At 38.1% G+C, this 25,213-nt stretch overlaps 1 protein-coding gene across 3 annotated transcripts in view; it reads left to right on the top strand.

The window, feature by feature from the left end:
- Positions 1 to 23,819, top strand: part of tle2b (TLE family member 2, transcriptional corepressor b) — a 216,200-nt gene extending 192,381 nt beyond the window's left edge. For 2 of the 3 annotated variants that reach the window (XM_072914591.1, XM_072914590.1), the window contains exons 13-20: positions 4,494 to 4,663; positions 7,700 to 7,776; positions 8,134 to 8,383; positions 10,382 to 10,629; positions 12,698 to 12,845; positions 16,447 to 16,597; positions 16,672 to 16,748; positions 22,826 to 23,819. In XM_072914591.1, the coding sequence (XP_072770692.1) occupies positions 4,494 to 4,663; positions 7,700 to 7,776; positions 8,134 to 8,383; positions 10,382 to 10,629; positions 12,698 to 12,845; positions 16,447 to 16,597; positions 16,672 to 16,748; positions 22,826 to 22,933 (1,229 nt within the window). In that variant the 3' untranslated portion in view covers positions 22,934 to 23,819. The remainder of the gene's footprint in view (positions 1 to 4,493; positions 4,664 to 7,699; positions 7,777 to 8,133; positions 8,384 to 10,381; positions 10,630 to 12,697; positions 12,846 to 16,446; positions 16,598 to 16,671; positions 16,749 to 22,825) is intronic. The other variant, XM_072914592.1, reaches the window with a different exon arrangement.
- The last annotated feature ends 1,394 nt before the right edge of the window (positions 23,820 to 25,213 follow it).

Here is a 25,213-nt window from a genome sequence, read left to right as displayed (position 1 = left end):
CTATCTTACATTGTCAACTATCTTACATTATCAACTATTTTACCTTGTCAACTATCTTACATTGTCAACTATCTTACATTGTCAACTATCTTACATTATCAACTATCTTACCTTGTCAACTATCTTACCTTGTCAACTATCTTACATTATCAACTATCTTACATTGTCAACTATCTTACATTGTCAACTATCTTACATTGTCAACTATCTTACATTGTCAACTATCTTACATTATCAACTATCTTACCTTGTCAACTATCTTACATTGTCAACTATCTTACCTTGTCAACTATCTTACATTGTCAACTATCTTACATTGTCAACTAACCTACATTGTCAACTATCTTACATTATCAACTATCTTACATTGTCAACTATCTTACATTGTCAACTATCTTACATTATCAACTATCTTACATTGTCAACTATCTTACATTGTCAACTATCTTACCTTGTCAACTATCTTACATTATCAACTATCTTACATTGTCAACTATCTTACATTGTCAACTATCTTACATTGTCAACTATCTTACATTATCAACTATCTTACCTTGTCAACTATCTTACATTGTCAACTATCTTACCTTGTCAACTATCTTACATTGTCAACTATCTTACATTGTCAACTAACCTACATTGTCAACTATCTTACATTATCAACTATCTTACATTGTCAACTATCTTACATTGTCAACTATCTTACATTATCAACTATCTTACATTGTCAACTATCTTACATTGTCAACTATCTTACCTTGTCAACTATCTTACATTATCAACTATCTTACATTGTCAACTATCTTACATTGTCAACTATCTTACATTATCAACTATCTTACATTGTCAACTATCTTACATTGTCAACTATCTTACCTTGTCAACTATCTTACATTATCAACTATCTTACATTGTCAACTATCTTACATTGTCAACTATCTTACATTATCAACTATCTTACATTGTCAACTATCTTACATTGTCAACTATCTTACCTTGTCAACTATCTTACATTATCAACTATCTTACATTGTCAACTATCTTACCTTGTCAACTATCTTACATTATCAACTATCTTACTTTGTCAACTATCTTACCTTGTCAACTATCTTACATTATCAACTATCTTACATTGTCAACTATCTTACATTGTCAACTATCTTACATTGTCAACTATCTTACCTTGTCAACTATCTTACCTTGTCAACTATCTTACATTGTCAACTATCTTACATTATCAACTATCTTACATTATCAACTATCTTACCTTGTCAACTATCTTACATTGTCAACTATCTTACATTATCAACTATCTTACATTATCAACTATCTTACTTTGTCAACTATTTTACCTTGTCAACTATCTTACATTGTCAACTATCTTACATTATCAACTATCTTACATTGTCAACTATCTTACATTATCAACTATCTTACATTATCAACTATCTTACATTATCAACTATCTTACATTGTCAACTATCTTACATTATCAACTATCTTACATTATCAACTATCTTACATTATCAACTATCTTACCTTGTCAACTATCTTACATTATCAACTATCTTACATTATCAACTATCTTACATTGTCAACTATCTTACATTATTAACTATCTTACCTTGTCAACTATCTTACATTGTCAACCATCGTACCTTGTCAACTATCTTACATTATCAACTATCTTACATTGTCAACTATCTTACTTTGTCAACTATTTTACCTTGTCAACTATCTTACATTGTCAACTATCTTACATTATCAACTATCTTACCTTGTCAACTATCTTACTTTGTCAACTATTTTACCTTGTCAACTATCTTACATTGTCAACTATCTTACATTGTCAACTATCTTACTTTGTCAACTATTTTACCTTGTCAACTATCTTACCTTGTCAACTATCTTACATTGTCAACTAGCTTACCTTGTCAACTATCTTACATTATCAACTATCTTACATTGTCAACTATCTTACATTGTCAACTATCTTACATTCTCAACTTTGCAGACCAAGTTATACTTTTAAAAATGATGTGGAAGTTTTTCATTTTTAGAATTATGGGCCGTTCGCATGCTAACTTTGGCACGCTAACGTTTTATGCTAGCTGTTCAGCAAATACTTTATATGTTTACACCTAAAAATAGTGCATTTTAATACTTGGCACCGTCTTAGAATTACATGAAGTTGTCCGATGTCATCATGCTAACATTTTATGCTAGCTTTTTGGCAACATGTGTATGTTTAAAGCAAATATCATAGATTTTGAAGCTTGGCGCCATCTTGAAAGTATGCTAACGTCTCTTATATTAGCATGTTACTTTAGCATGCTAACGTTTTATGCAAGCATTTTTGCTAATTTTGTACGTTTTCACCTAAAAATAGTGCATTTTAATACTTGGTGCTATCCTAGAAGAATGTTAACTTGTCCTATGTCATCATGCTAACAATTTATGCTAGCCTTTTTAGCTAAATCTGTGTGTTTGAACCTAAAAATCATGGATTTTTGATGCTGGGGGAGGGGTTGTTGTTGTTTTTTGTCATAAAAAAATATACAATCATGTGTGCTTACGAACTGTATCCCTTGCAGACTGTATTGATATATATTGATATATAATGTAGGAAGCACAGAAAGAAACAAACTTTTTGTGCGAATGAGTGTGAATGAGGAGGGAGGTTTTTTGGGTTGATGCACTAATTGTAAGTGTATCTTGTGTTTTTTATGTTGATTTAATAAAAAAATAAAAATAAAATAAAACATTTGTATTTTTAATTTTTTAATTTTTTTTTATTTCTTGTGCGGCCCGGTACCAATCGATCCACGGACCGGTACCGGGCCGTGGCCCGGTGGTTGGGGACCACTGCTGTATATGACCTGATATATTTACCCTGTTCATAACCTGATATATTTACCCTGTATATAACCTGATATATTTACCTTGTATATAACCTGATATATTTACCCTGTATACAGAGGTGGGTAGAGTAGCCAGAAATTGTACTCAAGTAAGAGTACTGTTACTTTAGAGATTTATTACTCAAGTAAAAGTAAGGAGTAGTCACCCAAATATTTACTTGAGTAAAAGTAAAAAGTATGTTGTGAAAAAACTACTCAAGTACTGAGTAACTGATATATATATATGTATATATGTATATATATATATATATACATACATACATACATATACATTGATATATACAGTATATCATTTATATGTATTTATTTTGCTGTTTTTGTTTACATGTTAAAGGTGTTTTAATGAATATACATGCATGTTTAACATATAGATTCCTTTCTTTCATGAAGACAAGAATATAAGTTGGTGTATTACCTGATTCTGATGACTTGCATTGATTGTAATCAGACAGTAGTGATGATAACGTCCACGTTTTCAAATGGAGGAGAAGAAAAGTTCCTCCTTTCTGTCTAATACCACATGAAAGTGGTTGGTTTTTGGCATCTTATTTGTCCAGCTTCCATATTCGTTTTTATACACTTTACAAGAAATACATTGGCGTCAAACTCCGTAGCTTGCTAGCTTGTTTGCGCTGGCTTTCGAAGACTCTTATTTTGAAAGCGCAGGCGCGATGGAGCGGCACTTTTATTGTGAAGACAGGAACGTCCTCATGTGCGATCAGTCTTTAGGCTTTTGACGGGATGTACGGTTGAAATAAAAAAGGGTCTTTTTTCCTTAACACTTTTGATTGATTGATTGAAACTTTTATTATTAGATTGCACAGTACAGTACATATTCCGTACAATTGACCACTAAATGGTAACACCCCAATAAGTTTTTCAACTTGTTTAAGTCAGGTCATGTGACCACCTGGCTCTGTTTGATTGGTCCAACGTCACCAGTGACTGCATCTGATTGGTGGAACGGAGTGAACGTCACCAGTGACTGTATTTGTTGAAACGCAGGCACTATGAAGGTCTGTCTGACAGACCAAAACAAACAAAGCGTGCATTAACAGATGGATAAAAATTAGTAGCGAGTAGCGAGCTGAATGTAGATAAAAGTAGCGGAGTAAAAGTAGCGTTCCTTCTCTATAAATATACTTAAGTAAAAGTAAAAGTATGTTGCATTAAAACTACTCTTAGAAGTACAATTTATCCCAAAAGTTACTCAAGTAGATGTAACGGAGTAAATGTAGCGCGTTACTACCCACCTCTGCCTGTATATAACCTGATATATTTACCCTGTATATAACCTGATATATTTACCCTGTATATAACCTGATATATTTACCTTGTATATAACCTGATATATTTACCCTGTGTATAACCTGATATATTCATATCTGATATCATTTCAAAAGCCTCTGAGCAGAAAAAGACCGCTTTAACGCCTCCTAATATGGAATAAAGTGACTTTAGTTCCAAAATGTTGTGTTGTTATCAGACCCTCTGTGACTGTGCTTGTGTGTTGTGTCCTTCCTCCCTCCCTCCTCTTCCTCCCTCCCTCCCTCCTCTTCCTCCCTCTCCCAGCGCTCCGCAGCCCCATGTCTGTGCCCCCCGCTTCCTTCCCGGCTCATTTTGGGGTGGTGTCCCACGCAGGACTGAATGGCGAGCTGGCCAGCCCAGGAGGCTTCGGCGGGGCTCTGACTCTCTCGCCCCAGATCAGTGCAGCGGCCAGCGCCTACTCCCGCAGCCCCCTGGTGAGTCTAGTCCTGAGGTACTCTTGCAGCCCCCTGGTGAGTCTAGTCCAGGCATGTGATTTTTCCGTCTAAAGTCGGAATTCCGTCTTTTTTAATCTTGGTAAAAATAATAATAATTATCTCCCGTTTTTTCGTTTTTTTTTCCGACTCTAAATCAAGATTCGAGACGTAGTTTATATTACGCCGTAGTTGATTGGTCGATATGTTCCTTGTGACCAATCAGGACATCTGTTATGAATGATGACGTTAATAACGTCATCATTCATAATGGTTATTACCGCCATTTTCCATATGTAAACGATGTCGGTTCTCGAGAGAAAGGACGCTTTACGGGTAAAAGAAATTGATAAACATGTCAAAAATAAGTTTCGATGGGACTGGATGGAAAGGGAAATCACTGATACTGTTGGGAAGAAGGAAGTTACGACTTTGTTCGGTGATTTTATTCGGAAAATCGATCGTCCCGGAAAGGTTTTGTGCACGTGGTGTCATGATAATATTGACTATGGATCACGAGGTTTCAAGGCTTTGGAAGTACATGCGAAACGCCAAAAACATATGAAACAACTTGAAGCAAGGTATGTTCTATTAATGATGTCTTTAAACACTAAAATATTTTCTTCAAATGGTGCTGTCTTTGTTCATTTTAGCATGTTAAATTGGTGAAAAACCAGGAGCTTCAGGAGCTTGTCCCCCGGAAATTTTTTTCAGTCTTTTTCATTGTAGTCAAATCACATGCCTGGTCTAGTCCTGAGAACATACTTGCCAACCTTGAGACCTCAGATTTCGGGAGGTCGGGGTGGGGGGTGGGGGGCGTGGTTAAGATATATATATATATAAGAAATACTTGACTTTCAGTGAATTCTAGCTATATATATATATATTTTATTACATATATATATATATATATATATATATATATATATATATACACAGTATATATACATACATAAATAATTAAAAGAAATACTTGAATTTCAGTGTTCATTTATTTACACATATACACACACAACACTCATCTACTCATTGTTGAGTTAAGGGTTGAATTGTCCATCCTTGTTCTATTCTCTGTCACTATTTCAGACCACACACATTATAAAAATATACATTATAAAATCAATAAGAAAACGGGAGCTCTAATTTGGGAGTCTGAATTAGGATCAGAAGTTCCTATATAAACATTGCGCACTCACGTCGCCTTTTTGTATCGATTACTGCAGCTGTGCACTGGATTCATTCACAAATACAAACTACAACTCACAAACACTTTAGAGTTAGGCTCCACCATCAGAATGTGTACTTAAACTTATAAAGATCACATGGATATTATTCAGTGAGTTGATTCACCAAAACTAACCTGTTATACAGGAGGAAAAAGCACACAGGACGTTTCAATTGTTCACAGACTGGTCGCGCTCATCAGAATGACAAGACACTTCCGGTCTGCAGGCGATAGCATTCAATTGGGAAGAAACGCCCTACTGCCCCCTACTGACCAATGTGAATACTGATAAATGTGTAATGACAGCTCCAAAAACGAATTCAAACCACAAAATAAAATAAATAAATCAACACAAAAATGTGACACATTATGGGTGGGTCACATATGCATGTACAGTAGATGGCAGTATTGTCCTGTTTAAAAGTGTCACAACATTGCTGTTTACGGCAGACCAACTGCTTTACGGTAGACGAAAACTTGACTGCTGTTGTTGTGTGTTGTTACCGCGCTGGGAGGACGTTAATGAAACTGCCTAACAATAAACCCACATAAGAAACCAAGAACTCGCCCTCCATCATTAGCTGTTTATATTGTGGGAAAGCGGACGTGAGAACAGGCTGTCAACACGTCACTCAGGTCCGCATGGAGCTGGAGGGGGCGTGGCCTCCAGCTCCGCCTGAATTTCGGGAGATTTTCGGGAGAAAATTTGTCCCGGCAGGTTTTCGGGAGAGGCGCTGAATTTCGGGAGTCTCCCGGAAAATCCGGGAGGGTTGGCAAGTATGCCTGAGAAGCAGATGTGTGCTGGCCTTCAAGGACAGCGTGGAATCTGGTTCTAGCATGCAGGAGGCCAGAATTGTTTTAATTTCATTAAAAAGGCTTAAAACATTTGGGGCCATTCCACCAAATCAAGGCCATTTGCGTCTCCAGGAAATAGAGTTTAGGCTGTCGTATTATTTACAAATCATTTATAAACGCAGATTAATCACAATTTATTTTAACCACTTATGCTCCTTAAAGGGGAACTGCACTTTTTGGGGACTTTTGTCCATCGTTCACAATCCTTACTCCACAATATTTATGACTAAGACTTAACTAAACACAAGCAGGTCTTGTACAAACCCCGTTTCCATATTTATATTATATATATATATATATATATATATATATATATATATATATATATATATATATATATATATATATATATATATATATATTATTTTTTATGTGCTACTGTCAACATTAAAATTGCAAAAAACATATTAAACGTGAAAAAATAAAGAATTAAAATATCTGAACTCACAATCTTTAGAACCCATTCCAGCTTCTGGGGTTGGCCAACATGGTCTCACAAGATGTAGTTTCTCTTTAAATATCCTTCTTGAAAATGGCCTAGCAAATATACTGTATTTTTCGGAGTATAAATCGCTCCGGAGTATAAGTTGCACCGGCCGAAAATGCATAATAAAGAAGGAAAAAAACGTATATAAGTCGCATTTTTTGGGGGAAATGTATTTGATTAAAGCCAACACCAAGAATAGACTTTTGGTGAAGAATTATAACACTTCTAACACTATTTGATGACGTATTGGTCGGATGAAGGCGTTCACATTCGATACATCACTGATTTATAGGAAAGAGGCCTGGGTGGCCCTTGAAGAATTGGGAATGAACTGTTCACTCTCACATGACAAAATCAGATTCAGGTCACATATGAGGAACAACAATTGGAATAGACGTGCAGTGTGAAGAAGAACTATCATCGCTGTTGACCACACGACTTGATTGTTTTTTTCTTCCCTAACATCCACCAGGTGGCTTATGACTCTCGACCTCACCTGAGGGCCTCAGGCCTGTCGTCCTCTCTGCCGGGTTCATCTGCTGGCAAACCGTGAGTTTTTGTTTCTGTTTACTTAATGAGATCCCAGACAAGTCTTCAATCACCCCATGAACTTTCACTCAGCGTTCACCCAGTGTTCTTACACATGCATATACTCTATGTGTGCACACAGTACACAACCTTGATGTAGAAATAACAATAAGACTGTTCTTGTCTGGGTTACACTCCCAACATTGTCACCATATTGATCCTCCACTAGCAATGCTCATTGACTGTGCTTTGAAGGACCGTGTGCTACTGTGCTGCTCCTTGCCAGACTTATTTTTACTCTTCAACCTCAAGTGTTGCCTCGCTGCCTCTACCTGCTTCTATGTTTGACATTCATGCCGGGCTGTGTGGTGTGTGCAGGGCCTACTCCTTCCACGTGAGCGCAGACGGGCAGATGCAGCCGGTGCCCTTCCCCCCCGACGCCCTGCTGGGCCCGGGCATCCCTCGCCACGCCCGGCAGATCCACAGCCTGAGCCACGGCGAGGTGGTGTGCGCCGTCACCATCAGCGCCTCCACGCGCCACGTCTACACGGGAGGCAAAGGCTGCGTCAAGGTGTGGGACATCAGCCAGCCCGGCACCAAGAGTCCCATGGCCCAGCTCGACTGTCTGGTACTTCCTTAACTATTATTATTATTACATCTTCATATTATTGTCATATACACACATTAGGGACGGCGTGGCGCAGTGGAAGAATGGCCGTGCGCGACCCGAGGGTCCCTGGTTCAATCCCCACCTAGTACCAACCTCATCATGTCCGTTGTGTCCTGAGCAAGACACTTCACCCTTGCTCCTGATGGGTGCTGGTTAGCGCCTTGCATGGCAGCTCCCTCCATCAGTGTGTGAATGTGTGTGTGAATGGGTAAATGTGGAAGTAGTGTCAAAGCGCTTTGAGTACCTTGAAGGTAGAAAAGCGCTATACAAGTACAACCCATTTATTATTTATTTATTATAAGGTTAAAAATGATTTTCAAGGTAAAAAATGATTTTCAAGGTAAAAAAAATTTTTCAAGGTAACATTTTTTTTTCAAGGTTAAAAATGATTTTCAAGGTAAGAAAATTTTTTCAAGGTAACATTTTTTTTTCAAGGTAAATAATGATTTTCAAGGTAAAAAAATGATTTTCAAGGTAAAAAAAATTTTTCAAGGTAAACATTTTTTTTCAAGGTAAAAAATAATTTTCAAGGTAAAAAATGATTTTTAAGGTAAAAAAAATTTTCAAGGTGAATTTTTTTTTAAGGTAAAAAATGATTTTCAAGGTAAAAAAAATTTTTCAAGGTAAATTTTTTTTTTCAAGGTTAAAAATGATTTTCAAGGTAAGAAAAATTTTTCAAGGTAACATTTTTTTTTCAAGGTAAATAATGATTTTCAAGGTAAAAAAAAGATTTTCAAGGTAAAAAAAAATTTTCACGGTAAAATTTTTTTTTCAAGGTAAAAAATGATTTTCAAGGTAAAAAAAATGTTTCAAGGTAAAAAAAAATTTTCAAGGTAAAAAATTATTTTCAAGGTAAAAAATTATTTTTAAGGTAAAAAAAAATTTTCAAGGTTAATTTTTTTTTAAGGTAAAAAATGATTTTCAAGGTAAAAAATTATTTTCAAGGTAAAAAAAAATTTTCAAGGTAAAAAATTTTTTTCAAGGTTAAAAATGATTTTCAAGGTAAGAAACATTTTTCAAGGTAACATTTTTTTTTCAAGGTAAATAATGATTTTCAAGGTAAAAAATGATTTTCAAGGTAAAAAATGGTTTTCAAGGTAAAGAAAATTTTTCAAGGTAAAATTTTTTTTTCAAGGTAAAAAATAATTTTCAAGGTAAAAAATGATTTTTAAGGTAAAAAAATTTTTTCAAGGTGAATTTTTTTTTAAGGTAAAAAATGATTTTCAAGGTAAAAAAAAAATTTTCAAGGTGAATTTTTTTTTTCAAGGTTAAAAATGATTTTCAAGGTAAAAAAATGTTTTCAAGGTAAAAAAATGTTTCAAGGTAAAAAAAATGTTATGGGTGAAAAAAAATGTTTCAAGGTAAAAAAAAAAAATTTCAAGGTAAAAAATGATTTTCAAGGTAAAAAAAAAATGTTTCAAGGTAAAAAAAAAATTTCAAGGTTAAAAATTATTTTCAAGGTTAAAAATTATTTTCAAGGTTAAAAATTATTTTCAAGGTTAAAAATTATTTTCAAGGTAAAATATGATTGGGATGGCGTGGCGCAGTGGAAAAATGGCCGTGCGCGACCCGAGGGTCCCTGGTTCAATCCCCACCTAGTACCAACCTCGTCATGTCCGTTGTGTCCTGAGCAAGACACTTCACCCTTGCTCCTGATGGGTGCTGGTTAGCGCCTTGCATGGCAGCTCCCTCCATCAGTGTGTGAATGTGTGTGTGAATGGGTAAATGTGGAAGTAGTGTCAAAGCGCTTTGAGTACCTTGAAGGTAGAAAAGCGCTATACAAGTACAACCCATTTATCATTTATTAGCAAATATTATTACGTCTTCATATTATTGTGGTATACCAACTTGCTACCTATCATTACCACTAGTCAACGTGAGTCAGCCAGTCCAAGTGTAGTGGACATAAACGGGTCCACTGAACCTAACCACTTACTGTCCCTCATGTCCAAGCAGAACCGAGACAACTACATCCGCTCCTGCAAGATCCTCCCAGACGGGCGCACCTTGATAGTGGGGGGCGAGGCCAGCACGCTGTCCATCTGGGATCTGGCCACGCCCACCCCTCGCATCAAGGCGGAGCTGACGTCGTCGGCCCCGGCCTGCTACGCCCTGGCCATCTCGCCCGACAACAAGGTGTGCTTCTCCTGCTGCAGCGACGGCAACATCGTGGTCTGGGACCTGCACAACCAGACCTTGGTCAGGTAGGACGCCACAACATGGAAATATTTTAGGAAGAGATGTTAGCTTTGATAAAGTAGGAGTGGGGATGGGTGGGGTGGGCGTGGTCGGGGGTGGGGGTGGAGCGGGGGGGGGGGGGGGGGGTTGGCATGGTTGGGACGGGGGCGTGGTTAAGAGGGGAGGAGTATATTTACAGCTAGAATTCACCAAGTCAAGTATTTCATATATATATATATATATATAGCTAAGAAATACTTGACTTTCAGTGAATTCTAGCTATATATATATATATATATATTTATTTTATTATATATATATGTATATATAAATAAAAGAAATACTTGAATTTCAGTGTTCATTTATTTACACATATACACACACATAACACTCATCTACTCATTGTTGAGTTAAGGGTTGAATTGTCCATTCTTGTTCTATTCTCTGTCACTATTTTTCTAACCATGCTGAACACCCTCTCTGATGATGCATTGCTGTGTGGCACGCACAAAAGTGCTTTCATCAAATGCACTAGAGTCTGGAATCTTCCATCTCTCCCTAGCATGGCCCAAAACCGGTCCATCTTTGCTTCCTGAGGAAGATCTTCACTGCCAAGCACTTGGTAGTCCACTACTTCTTCCCGGAGGCTATCCAGGTCCAATCGCAGCTGCGGCTTGGAACCTACAAGCTGTTATGAGAGTAGCGTATGTGTGTGTGTGTGTGGCCCTTTAATAGGTGAGCATGTGAGGTGAGTGACGTCAGAGAGAAGAGAGGGAGCGGTAGCGTGAGTGTGTTTGTTTTGTGTTGGATTGGCTGTGTGCAAGCAATCAATGAAGCAAGATTTGCAACTAATCGCCGGACTCAGGCAGGAAAGGTGCAACAAAGCGTATTTCTTCATCTTACTCGTCGTCGGCGTCGCCACGGCTGTATCTTCCTCCTTCTTCTGCTTCGTCTCCTTGTTGTGTGCGCAGTTGTGCACTGCACTCTCTAAAAGCCCTCGATGTTATTGTCACATATGCATGTACAGTAGATGGCAGTATTGTCCTGTTTAAGAGTGTCACAACATTGCTGTTTACGGCAGACCAACTGCTTTACGGTAGACGAAAACAAGACTGCTGTTGTTGTGTGTTGTTACCGCGCTGGGAGGACGTTAATGAAACTGCCTGTTGGAATAATTGTTTGTAAGTTATCACAAAAGAAACGTTGTATTATGAATGCTGTCTTTCGAGGCCTAACAAGAGGAAGAAGGCTCGTGAAACGCCACTGTGATTTCAACACGGATGGCAGGATCTGCTCAACTTCCAGAGGAACTCTCTTTGAAGTGTTAAACGAACTCTCTCTGAAGTATTTCACAAACTCTCTTCCAACTATTTGGTAACCGAGGTCAACGCTATTTACGACCCGCTGCCCTCTTGAAGTTGCTGTGGTCAGGAGACGGGAGGGGGTTATCCATTGTCCTCCAACACCTGCCCCAGCTGGATCCAGGAAGAGCCCAAGCCCGAGAAATCCTCTTCTTGGTCTTCAAAGCGACCGAAAACAATGACTGTTTTACATACTTCCCATTCCTGCTGTGACATGTGTTGGTGCGTGAACATTGAACATCTGAATAAAAGAGGAGACGAAAACCTTCTTCGTCAGAGCGTGGTGCAGGACTGTACAGAGAGTGCAGTGGCCATGTCTCTCCTCAATATTGAGTCCAGATTGAATTCTGTCTCTGTTTGATTCCTTGCCTATTGTCTTGTTTAATAGATGTCCTCAGTGGTTGAACGTGACACTGCCTAACAATAAACCCACATAAGAAACCAAGAACTCGCCCTCCATCATTCTACAGTTATAACGTGATTGGGCAGGGACACTGTTTATATCGTGGGAAAGCGGACTCAGGTCCGCATGGAGCTGGAGGGGGCGTGGCCTCCAGCTCCGCCTGAATTTCGGGAGATTTTCGGGAGAAAATTTGTCCCGGGAGGTTTTTCGGGAGAGGCGCTGAATTTCGGGAGTCTCCCGGAAATTCCGGGAGGGTTGGCAAGTATGACATTGTGTGTTGTCGCCCACAGACACACGGGAGGTTTAAGGGTTGTGTGTTGTCGCCCACAGACAGTTCCAGGGCCACACGGACGGAGCCAGCTGCATCGACATCTCCAACGACGGCACCAAGCTGTGGACGGGAGGACTGGACAACACGGTGCGCTGCTGGGACCTCCGGGAGGGACGGCAGCTGCAGCAGCATGACTTCACCTCCCAGGTACGCTCACACCTCACTCCTTTAAGGAGTTTGCAATTGTGCATATCATTCATAATCCCAAGAACACATTTGTTTTTCATGCATTCTAAATCGTAAATAAACGTTAGCAAAAGTCAGCGCTGACAAGAGAGCCAATTGGAGCTCCTTTATTCCGCCCATAAAGCCCTCTAAAAACATCCAAAAAGGCTGCAAGTGGCCTATTGGAAGAAATGAGCTTTTTTGGAAAGGATGTGTCAGTGCCAAAGTGGCACCGCTGCCAAGGCAGTAACCAGACCGAAAAACCGAGCCTGATTCCAGTGTCTAAACGTGTGCTGACTCAGCAACCTGCAAGAAGAGCCTGAAGGTGATATTTAACATTTGTAGCTTGCCAACAGCAGAGTTCACTTCCAATAACACAACACTTCCTCATTATGCACCAATCATGGTCACAGCAAGCAAGGTGCATTCACTAACCCCCGAATTTATAGCATCAACTCTCTTTACCTTTATAGTTAGTTACCTAGATCAGTGGTCCCCAACCACCGGACCGTGGCCTAGTACCGGTCCGCGGACCGATTAGTACCGGGCCGCAAAAGGAAAAAAAAAAAAAAAAAAAATTTTTATTTTATTTTTTATTTTTTATTAAATCAACATAAAAACACAATATATACACTATATATGAATGTATATCAATACAGTCTGCAGGGATACAGTCCATAAGCACACGATTGTATTTCTTTATTAAAAAAAATAAATACCGTATTTTCCACACCATAAGGCGCCCTGGGTTATAAGCCGCGCCTTCAATGAACGGCATATTTCAAAACTTTGTCCACCTATAAGCCGCCCCGTGTTGTAAGCCGCATCTAACTGCGCTAAAGGAATGTCAAAAAAACAGTCAAATAGGTCAGTCAAACTTTAATAATATATTAAAACCAGCGTGATGTGGGCGCGCATGGAGTCGTATATCAACATGGACGGAGCTGCGTGAAAAAAGCCACCCGGCCTCTTCGCGTAAACTTAAACTTACCTTAACCACTCGCTCATCTTTTCTTCATCCATCCCTTCGAGTTAGCTTTTATGATGACGCCGGCTGGAAAGGTCTCTTTTGGCAAGGTCTTCCTTTTGAATATCACCATGGGTGGAAGTTTCTGGCCATTAGCATGGCAAGCTAGAACCACAGTGAAGGATGACTTCTCATTCCCTGTGGTGCGAATATTCACCGTACGTGCTCCCGTTGTATCCACAGTGCAGTTCACAGGAATATCAGTTGCTGTGAAATAGTAATCCGTGTGCGGATGGAGAGATTGCGTCTTTTCATGAACCGGATCCTTGTCGCTTAGTAGGAGCCATTTTGTGGTCTTTACAGATGTAAACACACAAAGGAAATGAAACGTACGGTATATCCGCGCACTTTTTCTTCTTCTACGCGGGCGGGTGGTTGCTTACAGTAGAAGAAGAAGCGCTTCCTGTTCTACCGGGAAAAAAGATGGCGGCTGTTTACCGAAGTTGCGAGATCGAAACTTTATGAAAATGAATCGTAATATTAATCCATATATAAAGCGCACCGGGTTAAAAGCCGCACTGTCAGCTTTTGAGTAAATTTGTGGTTTTTAGGTGCGGCTAATAGTGCGGAAAATACGGTAAATAAAAAAAATCACCCAGACACTGAAGTATGCACACACACACACACACACACACACACACTCACACACACACACAGAATGTGGCAAAGAAGAGTAGATAAGAAAGGAAAGCGTGGAGATATGAAAAGAAAAGGTGAAATGGGAGGAGAGTGAAGAAATGTGTGATAAGAGAGGAAATGAGATAAGGTTGATGAAAGAAGGGCAGCATGAGAAGAAGAGAAGAATGGAAGCAGGAGTTGTGCTAACAAGCCAGATAGTCAGTGAAATAGGATATGAATGAAAGCGGGGGTTTTACAAACTATGAATGAAAAGTCCAAGCAAAGCTTCTCTTGATGGGACTTCCTGGCACATTTTTCAGGTTTAAGTGACGTTTTTTAAGGCTTGAGTTGAGTTTTTTTGGGTTTAAGTGAAGGATTTTAGGGTTCAAAGGTGTAGGTAATGTTTTTTAAGTGAAGTTTTTAGGGTTTGAGTGAATTTCTTTATGGTTTAAATGAAATGTTGAGGGTTTAAGTTGTGTTTTTAGGTTTAAGTGAAGTTTTTATAGCACTGCTATAGAAAAAACAAAAACAGGAGAAACCTGTTTTCAAGTTTAAGTGAAGCTTTTTTAGGGTTTAAGTTAAATAGCGTTTTTTTAAGTTTTAAAAAAATTTTTAGGTTTTAATTTAAGATATTTAGGTTTTTGGGTTTAAGTGGAATTTTAGGTAAAGTTTAAGTTGGGGTTGTTAGTTATGGTCGTTGAGGGTTAAGATTATTGTTTTATGGATAATATATGAAATATGTTGGATAATATATGAAATATGTTGGATAATATATGAAATATGTTGGATAATATATGAAATATGTTGTGTTTTATGGATAATATATGAAATATGTTGGATAATATATGAAATATGTTGTGTTTTATGGATAATATATGAAATATGTTGTGTTTTATGGATAATATATGAAATATGTTGGATAATATATGGAATATGTTGGATAATATATGAAATATGTTGGATAATATATGAAATATGTTGTGTTTTATGGATAATATATGAAATATGTTGGATAATATATGGAATATATTGGATAATATATGAAATATGTTGGATAATATATGAAATATGTTGGATAATATATGAAATATGTTGGATAATATATGAAATATGTTGTGTTTTATGGATAATATATGAAATATGTTGGATAATATATGAAATATGTTGTGTTTTATGGATAATATATGAAATATGTTGTGTTTTATGGATAATATATGAAATATGTTGGATAATATATGGAATATGTTGGATAATATATGAAATATGTTGTGTTTTTTGAATAATATATGAAATATGTTGGATAATATATGAAATATGTTGTGTTTTATGGATAATATATGAAATATGTTGTGTTTTATGGATAATATATGAAATATGTTGGATAATATATGGAATATGTTGGATAATATATGAAATATGTTGGATAATATATGAAATATGTTGTGTTTTTTGGATAATATATGAAATATGTTGGATAATATATGAAATATGTTGTGTTTTATGGATAATATATGAAATATGTTGGATAATATATGAAATATGTTGTTTTATGGATAATATATGAAATATGTTGTGTTTTATGGATAATATATGAAATATGTTGGATAATATATGAAATATGTTGTGTTTTTTGGATAATATATGAAATATGTTGGATAATATATGAAATATGTTGTGTTTTATGGATAATATATGAAATATGTTGTGTTTTATGGATAATATATGAAATATGTTGGATAATATATGCAATATGTTGTGTTTTCTGGATGATATATGAAATATGTTGTGTTTTATGGATAATATATGAAATATGTTGTGTTTTATGGATAATATATGAAATATGTTGTGTTTTATGGAAAATATATGAAATATGTTGGATAATATATGCAATATGTTGTGTTTTATGGATGATATATGAAATATGTTGTGTGTGTGCAGATCTTCTCTCTGGGTTATTGTCCCACTGGAGAGTGGCTGGCTGTGGGGATGGAGAGCAGCAACGTGGAAGTCCTGCACGTGTCCAAGCCTGACAAGTACCAGCTGCACCTTCACGAGAGCTGTGTTCTCTCACTCAAGTTTGCATACTGCGGTAAACACACACACACACACACACACACACACACACCTGTCCGCGTGTGTTAAAGCAGAGGTGTGTGTTTCCAGGCAAGTGGTTCGTGAGCACAGGAAAAGACAACCTGTTGAACGCCTGGAGGACCCCCTACGGAGCCAGTATTTTTCAGGTGAGGCTGGAAAGTGAATGGAGTGTGTTGCTGTGTACGCATGACATCACATGACATGACATCACATGACATGACATGACATGACATGACATGTGTCCTCCATAACCTTTGACCCCAACATTGTTTCATAGGAAGGCTAATGATGTGTTCATGTCAACTGCACTGTAAACTAATGACTACAGAGGAACCTCCATTTACCAACTTCATCGTAAATAGAATTGTTTGTATGAAGTACATATCTCCATAAGAAACAATGTAAATATTAATAATTGGTTCCAGCCTATTTTACTGAATGTTTGTACACTTTGAACATAACATAAATAGCTGTACAATACTGTATGTCAAACAAGGAGGTGATGGGTCAACTTTCTGCTTAATAACAACCTGAAGTGTTCTATATGAGCTGCTCTGGCAACACACACACCCTTTGGTGCCCTCACAAACCATCAGAAATGTTTACCTTCTATTTAATGAGAAGCTGAACTAGTCTATATGAGCTGCTCTGGCAACACATACACAGAAGTCCCTTTGGTGCCCTCACAAACCATCAGAAATGTTTACCTTCTATTTAATGAGAAGCTGAACTGGTCTATATGCACTGCTGTGACAACACATACACAGAAGTCCCTTTGGTGCCCTCACAAACCATCAGAAATGTTTACCTTCTATTTAATGAGAAGCTGAACTGGTCTATATGAGCTGCTCTGGCAACACATACACAGAAGTCCCTTTGGTGCCCTCACAAACCATCAGAAATGTTTACCTTCTATTTAATGAGAAGCTGAACTGGTCTATATGAGCTGCTCTGGCAACACATACACAGAAGTCCCTTTGGTGCCCTCACAAACAATCAGAAATGTTTACCTTCTATTTAATGAGAAGCTGAGCTGGTCTATATGAGCTGCTCTGGCAACACATACACAGAAGCATACCTGCCAACTACTCCGGTTTTCCCGTAATTAGTACGGTTTTCATCAACCTATTCCGGGTTACGGTTGCAGTGATAAAAATTACGGTTTTTCATTAATTAAAAAAAATAAAAAAATTTAAGTTTTATTCACGAAATCGCGTAACAACAATGACAATCGACACTGCTTCCCGTAACTTCCTATCGAGCCATTCCGAATGCCATGCGCGAGGCTATTTATAGCACCGCTGCCAAGCACGAGGCACCAGTTGCCATTGTTTCCAAACGAGCGAACGATCATGGAATCAGCCGGAGAAAAATCGCAAACGAGTCTTAAACCGAAAAGAAAACTGCAGTCATTCCGTGAAGAATATTCAAAAGCCTATCCGGGAATAATTATCCGTTCCAAAAAGGGTGAAAACTACGCGAATTGCACCTTGTGCAGACAAGATTTTTCGATCGGACACGGAGGAATTAGCGATGTAAAAGACCACGTTGGGACAAAAAAACACAAGTCTAATGCCGTTGCTAGCGATACAAGTGGAAAACTTTCAACGTTTTTCGTCGCCCAAACAGATTCTTTGGATGTGATAAATGCCGAAGTTTTATTTACGGAGGCAATAATTGAGCATGGACTTCCAATCGCACTGGCTGATCACATGGGACAGTTAAATGTTTGTAATGCAACTTTTAAAAATCATTACGCGGTGATCGCGGTCCCAAAAATAAACTTTTCTTGCATGATAATGTCCAGAAAAACTCACTTTATAATACTATAGAGTCCTTTTAACGAATGAGTTTGATGGTTTATCACAAACCTTAAATGAAAGAAGTCCTTTGTTCTCCTGCACCATGCATGCACTTTGGCCTTGCTTCGTGTTTGGTGCGCAATCCTGTCGGCTGTATTTCACAGCACGTCTTTGACAACTTGAAGTGGCATAAAACATTTAAAACAAAGGGGTTATAGGAACAATCACTTTCAGTGTTTTATGCCACTTCAAGTTGTCAAAGACGGTATGCTGGTGCCCGACTGCCACAAGTGGAACAAACATTTGAAACAAAGGGGTTATAGGAACAATCACTTTCAGTGTTTTATGCCACTTCAAGTAAACTTATCATAAAGTTACCATATCATTTTTGCAGTATGATCAATCTGATAGAATACATTTGGATTTTAGCCACAAAAAGGTAATGCCACCAATGTTATCTATTGGAATTGTTTAGTACTGTTATACTGTTAAAAGTGTTTATACTATTTATGCTTTCAAGTCCAAGTTGAAGAAATCGTGTTAAATGTTGACAGCATAACTACCAAAATACAGAAGTATGTCCTTAATATTTTTGCAGTGCTATTTCTGTTGAAAAGTTCAAATGATTACATTAGAGATGTGATGTGCCACTTTTCAAGTGTCTGATGGCTTCAATTAATTTTCATTCATTTTTCATATTTTGAATTCTTTTGAAAGGCTTACAAAAAAACTACATTTGAATTGTAATTCCATGCTATTGACAGGACTATTAATTTTAATGAAGTTAGCTTACCATGTTTACAGTATGATAATTGTGATAGAAATGTGAATTTTAGGCACAGAATATTTTTTACAATTGAACAAGGCAGTAGATTATACAAGCTTGGACAGAAAGTTAATAATGACACCAATTTTTTTTTTAATGGAATTGTTTAGTACTGTTTTACCATTTGTTTACTGTAAAAAGTGTTTATACTTTCAATGAACAAATTGAAGTCTTGTGAAAGGTTGACAGGATAACTGGCATTAACTGTCAAAATAATTTCAAACTATTGAAGTTATCTTACAGAATAAACATGCCAATCAACCCATATGATTTTTGCTGTAATATTTTTGTTTTGAAAAGTCACTGTGACTGATAGAAAAGTGATGGTTTTAGCAACATTTTAACCTGTCTGAATGCAATCAATCATTTTGCGTCGGGGGGCGAAGCCCTGAACCCCCCACCAGGACTTTGTCCTGGACCTACCGGGGCCTGCAACCCCTGGACCCTGGCTACTAGGTTTTTCTGATTTCAAAAGTTGGCAGGTATGCTTCTATTTCATAATAAGCGGAACTGGTCTATATGAGCTGCTGTGACAACACATACACACAGACGTCCCTTTGGTGCCCTCACAAACTATCAGAAATGTTTACTTTGTATTTAATAACACGCTTCAGTAATCTCTTTGCGCTGCTCTGGCAACACACACACAAACAGAAGTCCTTTTGGTGCCCTCACAAACCATCAGAAATCACAAAATTAACCATAATGATATTATAATAAACATGATAAAAGTCAAATCCACCTACATGAACATCGGCAAGCAGCTGAGAAGAACGCAGTAGACGGGGAGAGAGAGGGAGGGGCGTATGCGTGCCGCTAAACGAGAGGTAGTCTATTTTCCTCCGCTGGGAAATAAGTCTGCTCTGGCATTCTTTTCCAGAAAAGTTCAGTGTAATCACAATCAAAACTTGCTGTAGTACGAATCCTGCTCTGTCAATTCTTCCATTCTTGCAAGTGCCATCATTGTATTCCTTGTAAATAGTATTTTTTTACTACACAGTGATTCTCTCCTTCTTCCCACGCTGGTCTGCTGAGTTTTTGGGACTCAAATTGAGTTGGCAAAATGACAAAACTTGTAAAAAGGCGAAAAAAATCAAGAAAAGGCACACATGCTAAAGCGACTATAATGTACGGAGAGGACTTCCTTTACTAAAATGCTTTGCCCTGCTTTTTGCCTGCAGGCAGAACACAAAATGAATGATTGGAGCGTTCCCACTCAGACGTAGTTGGCTCCATTTAAGAGTTTGGAAGTCAAAAGTTTGTAAATTGACTGTATTGATAGTCAACTAATTATAAACTATCTTAGCTACTAATCAAAATATTTCTGTGTAAATAACTCATTTGATAACATGCATATCTGCGGCTAATATATGGGAAAAAAATGTTTTCCTCTAAAATAAAATAATCATTATTTAGTACTGCGGCTTATACAGGTAAAAGCCAGTAAATGAGAATATTTTGAAAAACTTGATTTATTTCAGTAATTGCATTCAAAAGGTGTAACTTGTACATTATATTTATTCATTGCACACAGACTGATGCATTCAAATGTTTATTTCATTTAATTTTGATGATTTGAAGTGGCAACAAATGAAAATCCAAAATTCCGTGTGTCACAAAATTAGAATATTGTGTAAGGGTTAAATTTTGAAGACACCTGGTGCCACAAACTAATCAGCTGATTAACTCAAAACACCTGCAAAGGGCTTTAAATGGTCTCTCAGTCCAGTTCTGAAGCCTACACAAACATGGGGAAGACTTCAGATTTGACAGCTGTCCAAAAGGCAACCATCGACACATTGCACAAGGAGGGAAAGACACAAAAGGTTATTGCTGAAGAGGCTGGCTGTTCTCAGAGCTCTGTGTCCAAACACATTAATGGAGAGGCAAAGGGAAGGAAAAACTGTGGTCAGAAAAAGTGTACAAGCGATAGGGATCACCGCGCCCTGGTCAAGATTGTGAAAAAAAAACCATTCAAAAATGTGGGGGAGATTCAGAAGGAGTGGACAGCTGCTGGAGTCAGTGCTTCAAGATCCACCACCAAGAGACGCTTGAAAGACATGGGTTTCAACTGCCGCATACCTCGTGTCAAGCCACTGTTGACCAAGAAACAGCGCGAAAAGCGTCTCACCTGGGCTAAGGAAAAAAAGAGCTGGACTGCTGCTGAGTGGTCCAAAGTCATGTTTTCTGACGAAAGCACATTTTGCATTTCCTTTGGTAATCGAGGTCCCAGAGTCTGGAGGAAGACAGGAGAGGCACAGGATCCACGTTGCCTGAAGTCTAGTGTAAAGTTTCCACCATCAGTGATGGTTTGGGGTGCCATGTCATCTGCTGGTGTCGGTCCACTCTGTTTCCTGAGATCCAGGGTCAACGCAGCCGTCTACCAGCAAGTTTTAGAGCACTTCATGCTTCCTGCTGCTGACCTGCTCTATGGAGATGGAGATTTCAAGTTCCAACAGGACTTGGCGCCTGCACACAGCGCAAAATCTACCCGTGCCTGGTTTACGGACCATGGTATTTCTGTTCTAAATTGGCCCGCCAACTCCCCTGACCTTCGCCCCATAGAAAATCTGTGGGGTATTGTGAAAAGGAAGATGCAGAATGCCAGACCCAAAAATGCAGAAGAGTTGAAGGCCACTATCAGAGCAACCTGGGCTCTCATAACACCTGAGCAGTGCCAGAAACTCATCGACTCCATGCCACGCCGCATTAACGCAGTAATTGAGGCAAAAGGAGCTCCAACCAAGTATTGAGTATTGTACATGCTCATATTTTTCCTTTTCATACTTTTCAGTTGGCCAACATTTCTAAAACTCCCTTTTTTGTATTAGCCTTAAGTAATATTCTAATTTTGTGACACACGGAATTTTGGATTTTCATTTGTTGCCACTTCAAATCATCAAAATTAAATGAAATAAACATTTGAATGCATCAGTCTGTGTGCAATGAATAAATATAATGTACAAGTTACACCTTTTGAATGCAATTACTGAAATAAATCAAGTTTTTCAAAATACTCTAATTTACTGGCTTTTACCTGTATACTAGTCTGGAAAATATTGTCATTTTGTTCGTTGATAAATCTTCAACTTCAAGAATACTGCAGATTGCCTGTGCTTTTAGCTCAGTAGTCAGGGCGCTGGCCTTTCACACTGACAACCTGGGATGGTAGAAGGAGAAAACAACGCAGGGAGAGAACCAAGCAGAACTGTCTGTGATTGACAGCCAACCATTGCTTAAGCCAGGGGCCCAGATTGGGTGGGGCCCCTGGCTTCAGTCTAGGTTAAGTGGCCATGACTGTGGTGCTATTGATGTTTGAAGCTCATCAGCCTCCTCTGCGTGTGTGTGTGTGTGTGTGTGTGTGTGTGTGTGTGTGTGTGTGTGTGTGTGTGTGTGTGTGTGTGTGTGTGTGTGTGTGTGTGTGTGTGTGTGTGTGTGTGTGTGAGACATAAATGAGTCAGCATCCTCCACATGAGTGCAATGCAAAAGTGTAATAGAGTGTAAGAGCACAAAGTGATGAGTGATATATGTATCCTGTCATGTGATGATTGATGATTGATGATTGATGATTGATGTATCTTGTCATGTGTCACAGTCCAAGGAGTCGTCGTCGGTGCTGAGCTGTGACGTGTCCCCTGACGACAAGTACATCGTGACGGGCTCCGGGGACAAGAAGGCGACGGTGTACGAGGTGGTGTACTGAGGGAAGGGTGGAGACTCTTTTTTTTTTGCTTTGTTTAACTTTGGAAGACAGGAGGAGGAGGCAACTGGTCGCCTTGACAACCGCATCCTCTCGACCCCGCACACCTTTTTCACTTGTTGTAAAGACTGCAGCGTGAAGATGGCGGAGGAATGTGTGTGTGTGTGTGTGTGTGTGTGTGTGTGTGTGTGTGTGTGTGTGTGTGGACACAATCTAAAGGGGTGGGGGGTATTTAGGGATGTCCCCCCCCCCCACACACACACGCGCAGGAGGTGTCGAGGGAACGGCAGCCAGCAGCACTGAGAGCACACAATCCATTCATTAGGCAGACAGAGGAGGCTTTAATGAGGATGATGTCACCAGCCGCGGGGGGCACACGCCAAGGTGCGCGCCATCACACACACACACACACACACACACACACACACACACACACACACACACACTTCCCCGGAGGTCATTGAGAGAAAACACACACTAATTAAATAGTGAGTACAGCATCCTTACTTAATATCTGTTTTGTTTTTGTGCTGACTAAGGCGACGTCTAATGAGCTGACACACACACACACACACACACACACACACACACACACACACACACACACACACACACACACACACAAAACATCATGTGTGTAATGCGAGATGACCCCCCCCCCCCCCCCCCCATCATGTTATACAACATGTGTGTAATGCCTGCTGGTGTGATCATATTAGTTTGATATTATTTTCTATTGATTGTACATCCGGACTTTGACATGTGGTACGTTTGTGTCTCCTGTTTTGTAACGACTGCCTCTGTAATTATTCAAGGTCATGGAAGGTCGAGCTAACATCTCACCTGCTTTGTGGTGTCCAGGAAAACATTAATAAAATACTATTGGGTGTCCAGTATAACATTGATAAAGTACTATTGGGTGTACAGTACAATAACAAAACAATTGGGTGTACAGTAAAACATTAATAAAATACTATTGGGTGTGGGGTAAAAAAAAAAGAAGAAAAATAATATTGGGTGTACAATACAATAACAAAACACAATTGGGTGCACAGTAAAACAAAAATATTGAGTGTACAGTACGATAACACGACACAAATGGGTGTGCAGTAAAAATTAATAAAGTAATGAGTGTACAGTACAATAACAAAACAATTGGTTGTGCAGTAAAAAAAAATATATATTTATATACATATATATATATATATATATATATATACAATTGGGTGTACAGTACAATAACAGAAGACAATTGGGTGTGCAGTAAAACAATAATAAAATAATGAGTGTACAGTACAATAACAAAACAATTGGGTGTACAGTAAAAAAAAAATATATATATATATATATATATATATATATACAATTGGGTGTACAGTACAATAACAGAAGACAATTGGGTGTGTGGTAGAAAAAAAAATAGTATTGGGTGTACAATACAATAACAAAACACAATTGGGTGCACAATAAAACAAAAATATTGAGTGTACAGTACGATAACACGACACAAATGGGTGTGCAGTAAAAATTAATAAAGTAATGAGTGTACAGTACAATAACAAAACAATTGGTTGTGCAGTAAAAAAAAAAAATATATATATATATATATATATATATATATACAATTGGGTGTACAGTACAATAACAGAAGACAATTGGGTGTGCAGTAAAACAATAATAAAATAATGAGTGTACAGTACAATAACAAAACAATTGGGTGTACAGTAAAAAAATAAATACATATATATATATATATATATATATATATATATATATATATATATACACAATTGGGTGTACAGTACAATAACAGAAGATTTGCTACAACTTCTTCTAGTTGTAACTAACTCTTGCCCCACGTTAAAATCTAACTAACTTTTGCCGTAATTCTATCTCTAATTCCTGCCCCACCTCTAAATCTAGTGCTTGCCCTAAATCTAAGCCTAACTATTGGTTTGAGTCAAAACCTAACTCTTGCCCTAAATCTAAGCATAACTAACTCTTGCTTTAACTCTCTTGCCCCAACTCTAAACCTAGCTATTGCCCTACCTCACCTCCAGCTCTTGCCATAACCTTGAACCTAACTCTTGCCCCGCTTCAAGACCTAACTCTTGCTCCAACTCTAAACCTAACTAACCATTGCCCTAACTGTAAGTGTTCCCATAACCTTAAACCTAACTAACTCTTGCCCTAACTCTAAACCTAACCAACTCTTGTACCTACTCTTAACTCTTACTCCACATTGAAACTTAAGTAACTTTTGCCCTAAACCTAACTCTTGCC

The sequence above is a fragment of the Nerophis lumbriciformis genome, linkage group LG14 (genome assembly GCF_033978685.3).
Source record: "Nerophis lumbriciformis linkage group LG14, RoL_Nlum_v2.1, whole genome shotgun sequence".
NCBI classification, from domain to species: domain Eukaryota; kingdom Metazoa; phylum Chordata; class Actinopteri; order Syngnathiformes; family Syngnathidae; genus Nerophis; species Nerophis lumbriciformis.
Note: the sequence above shows the minus strand (reverse complement) of the source record. Positions and strands in the feature narration are given on the sequence as shown.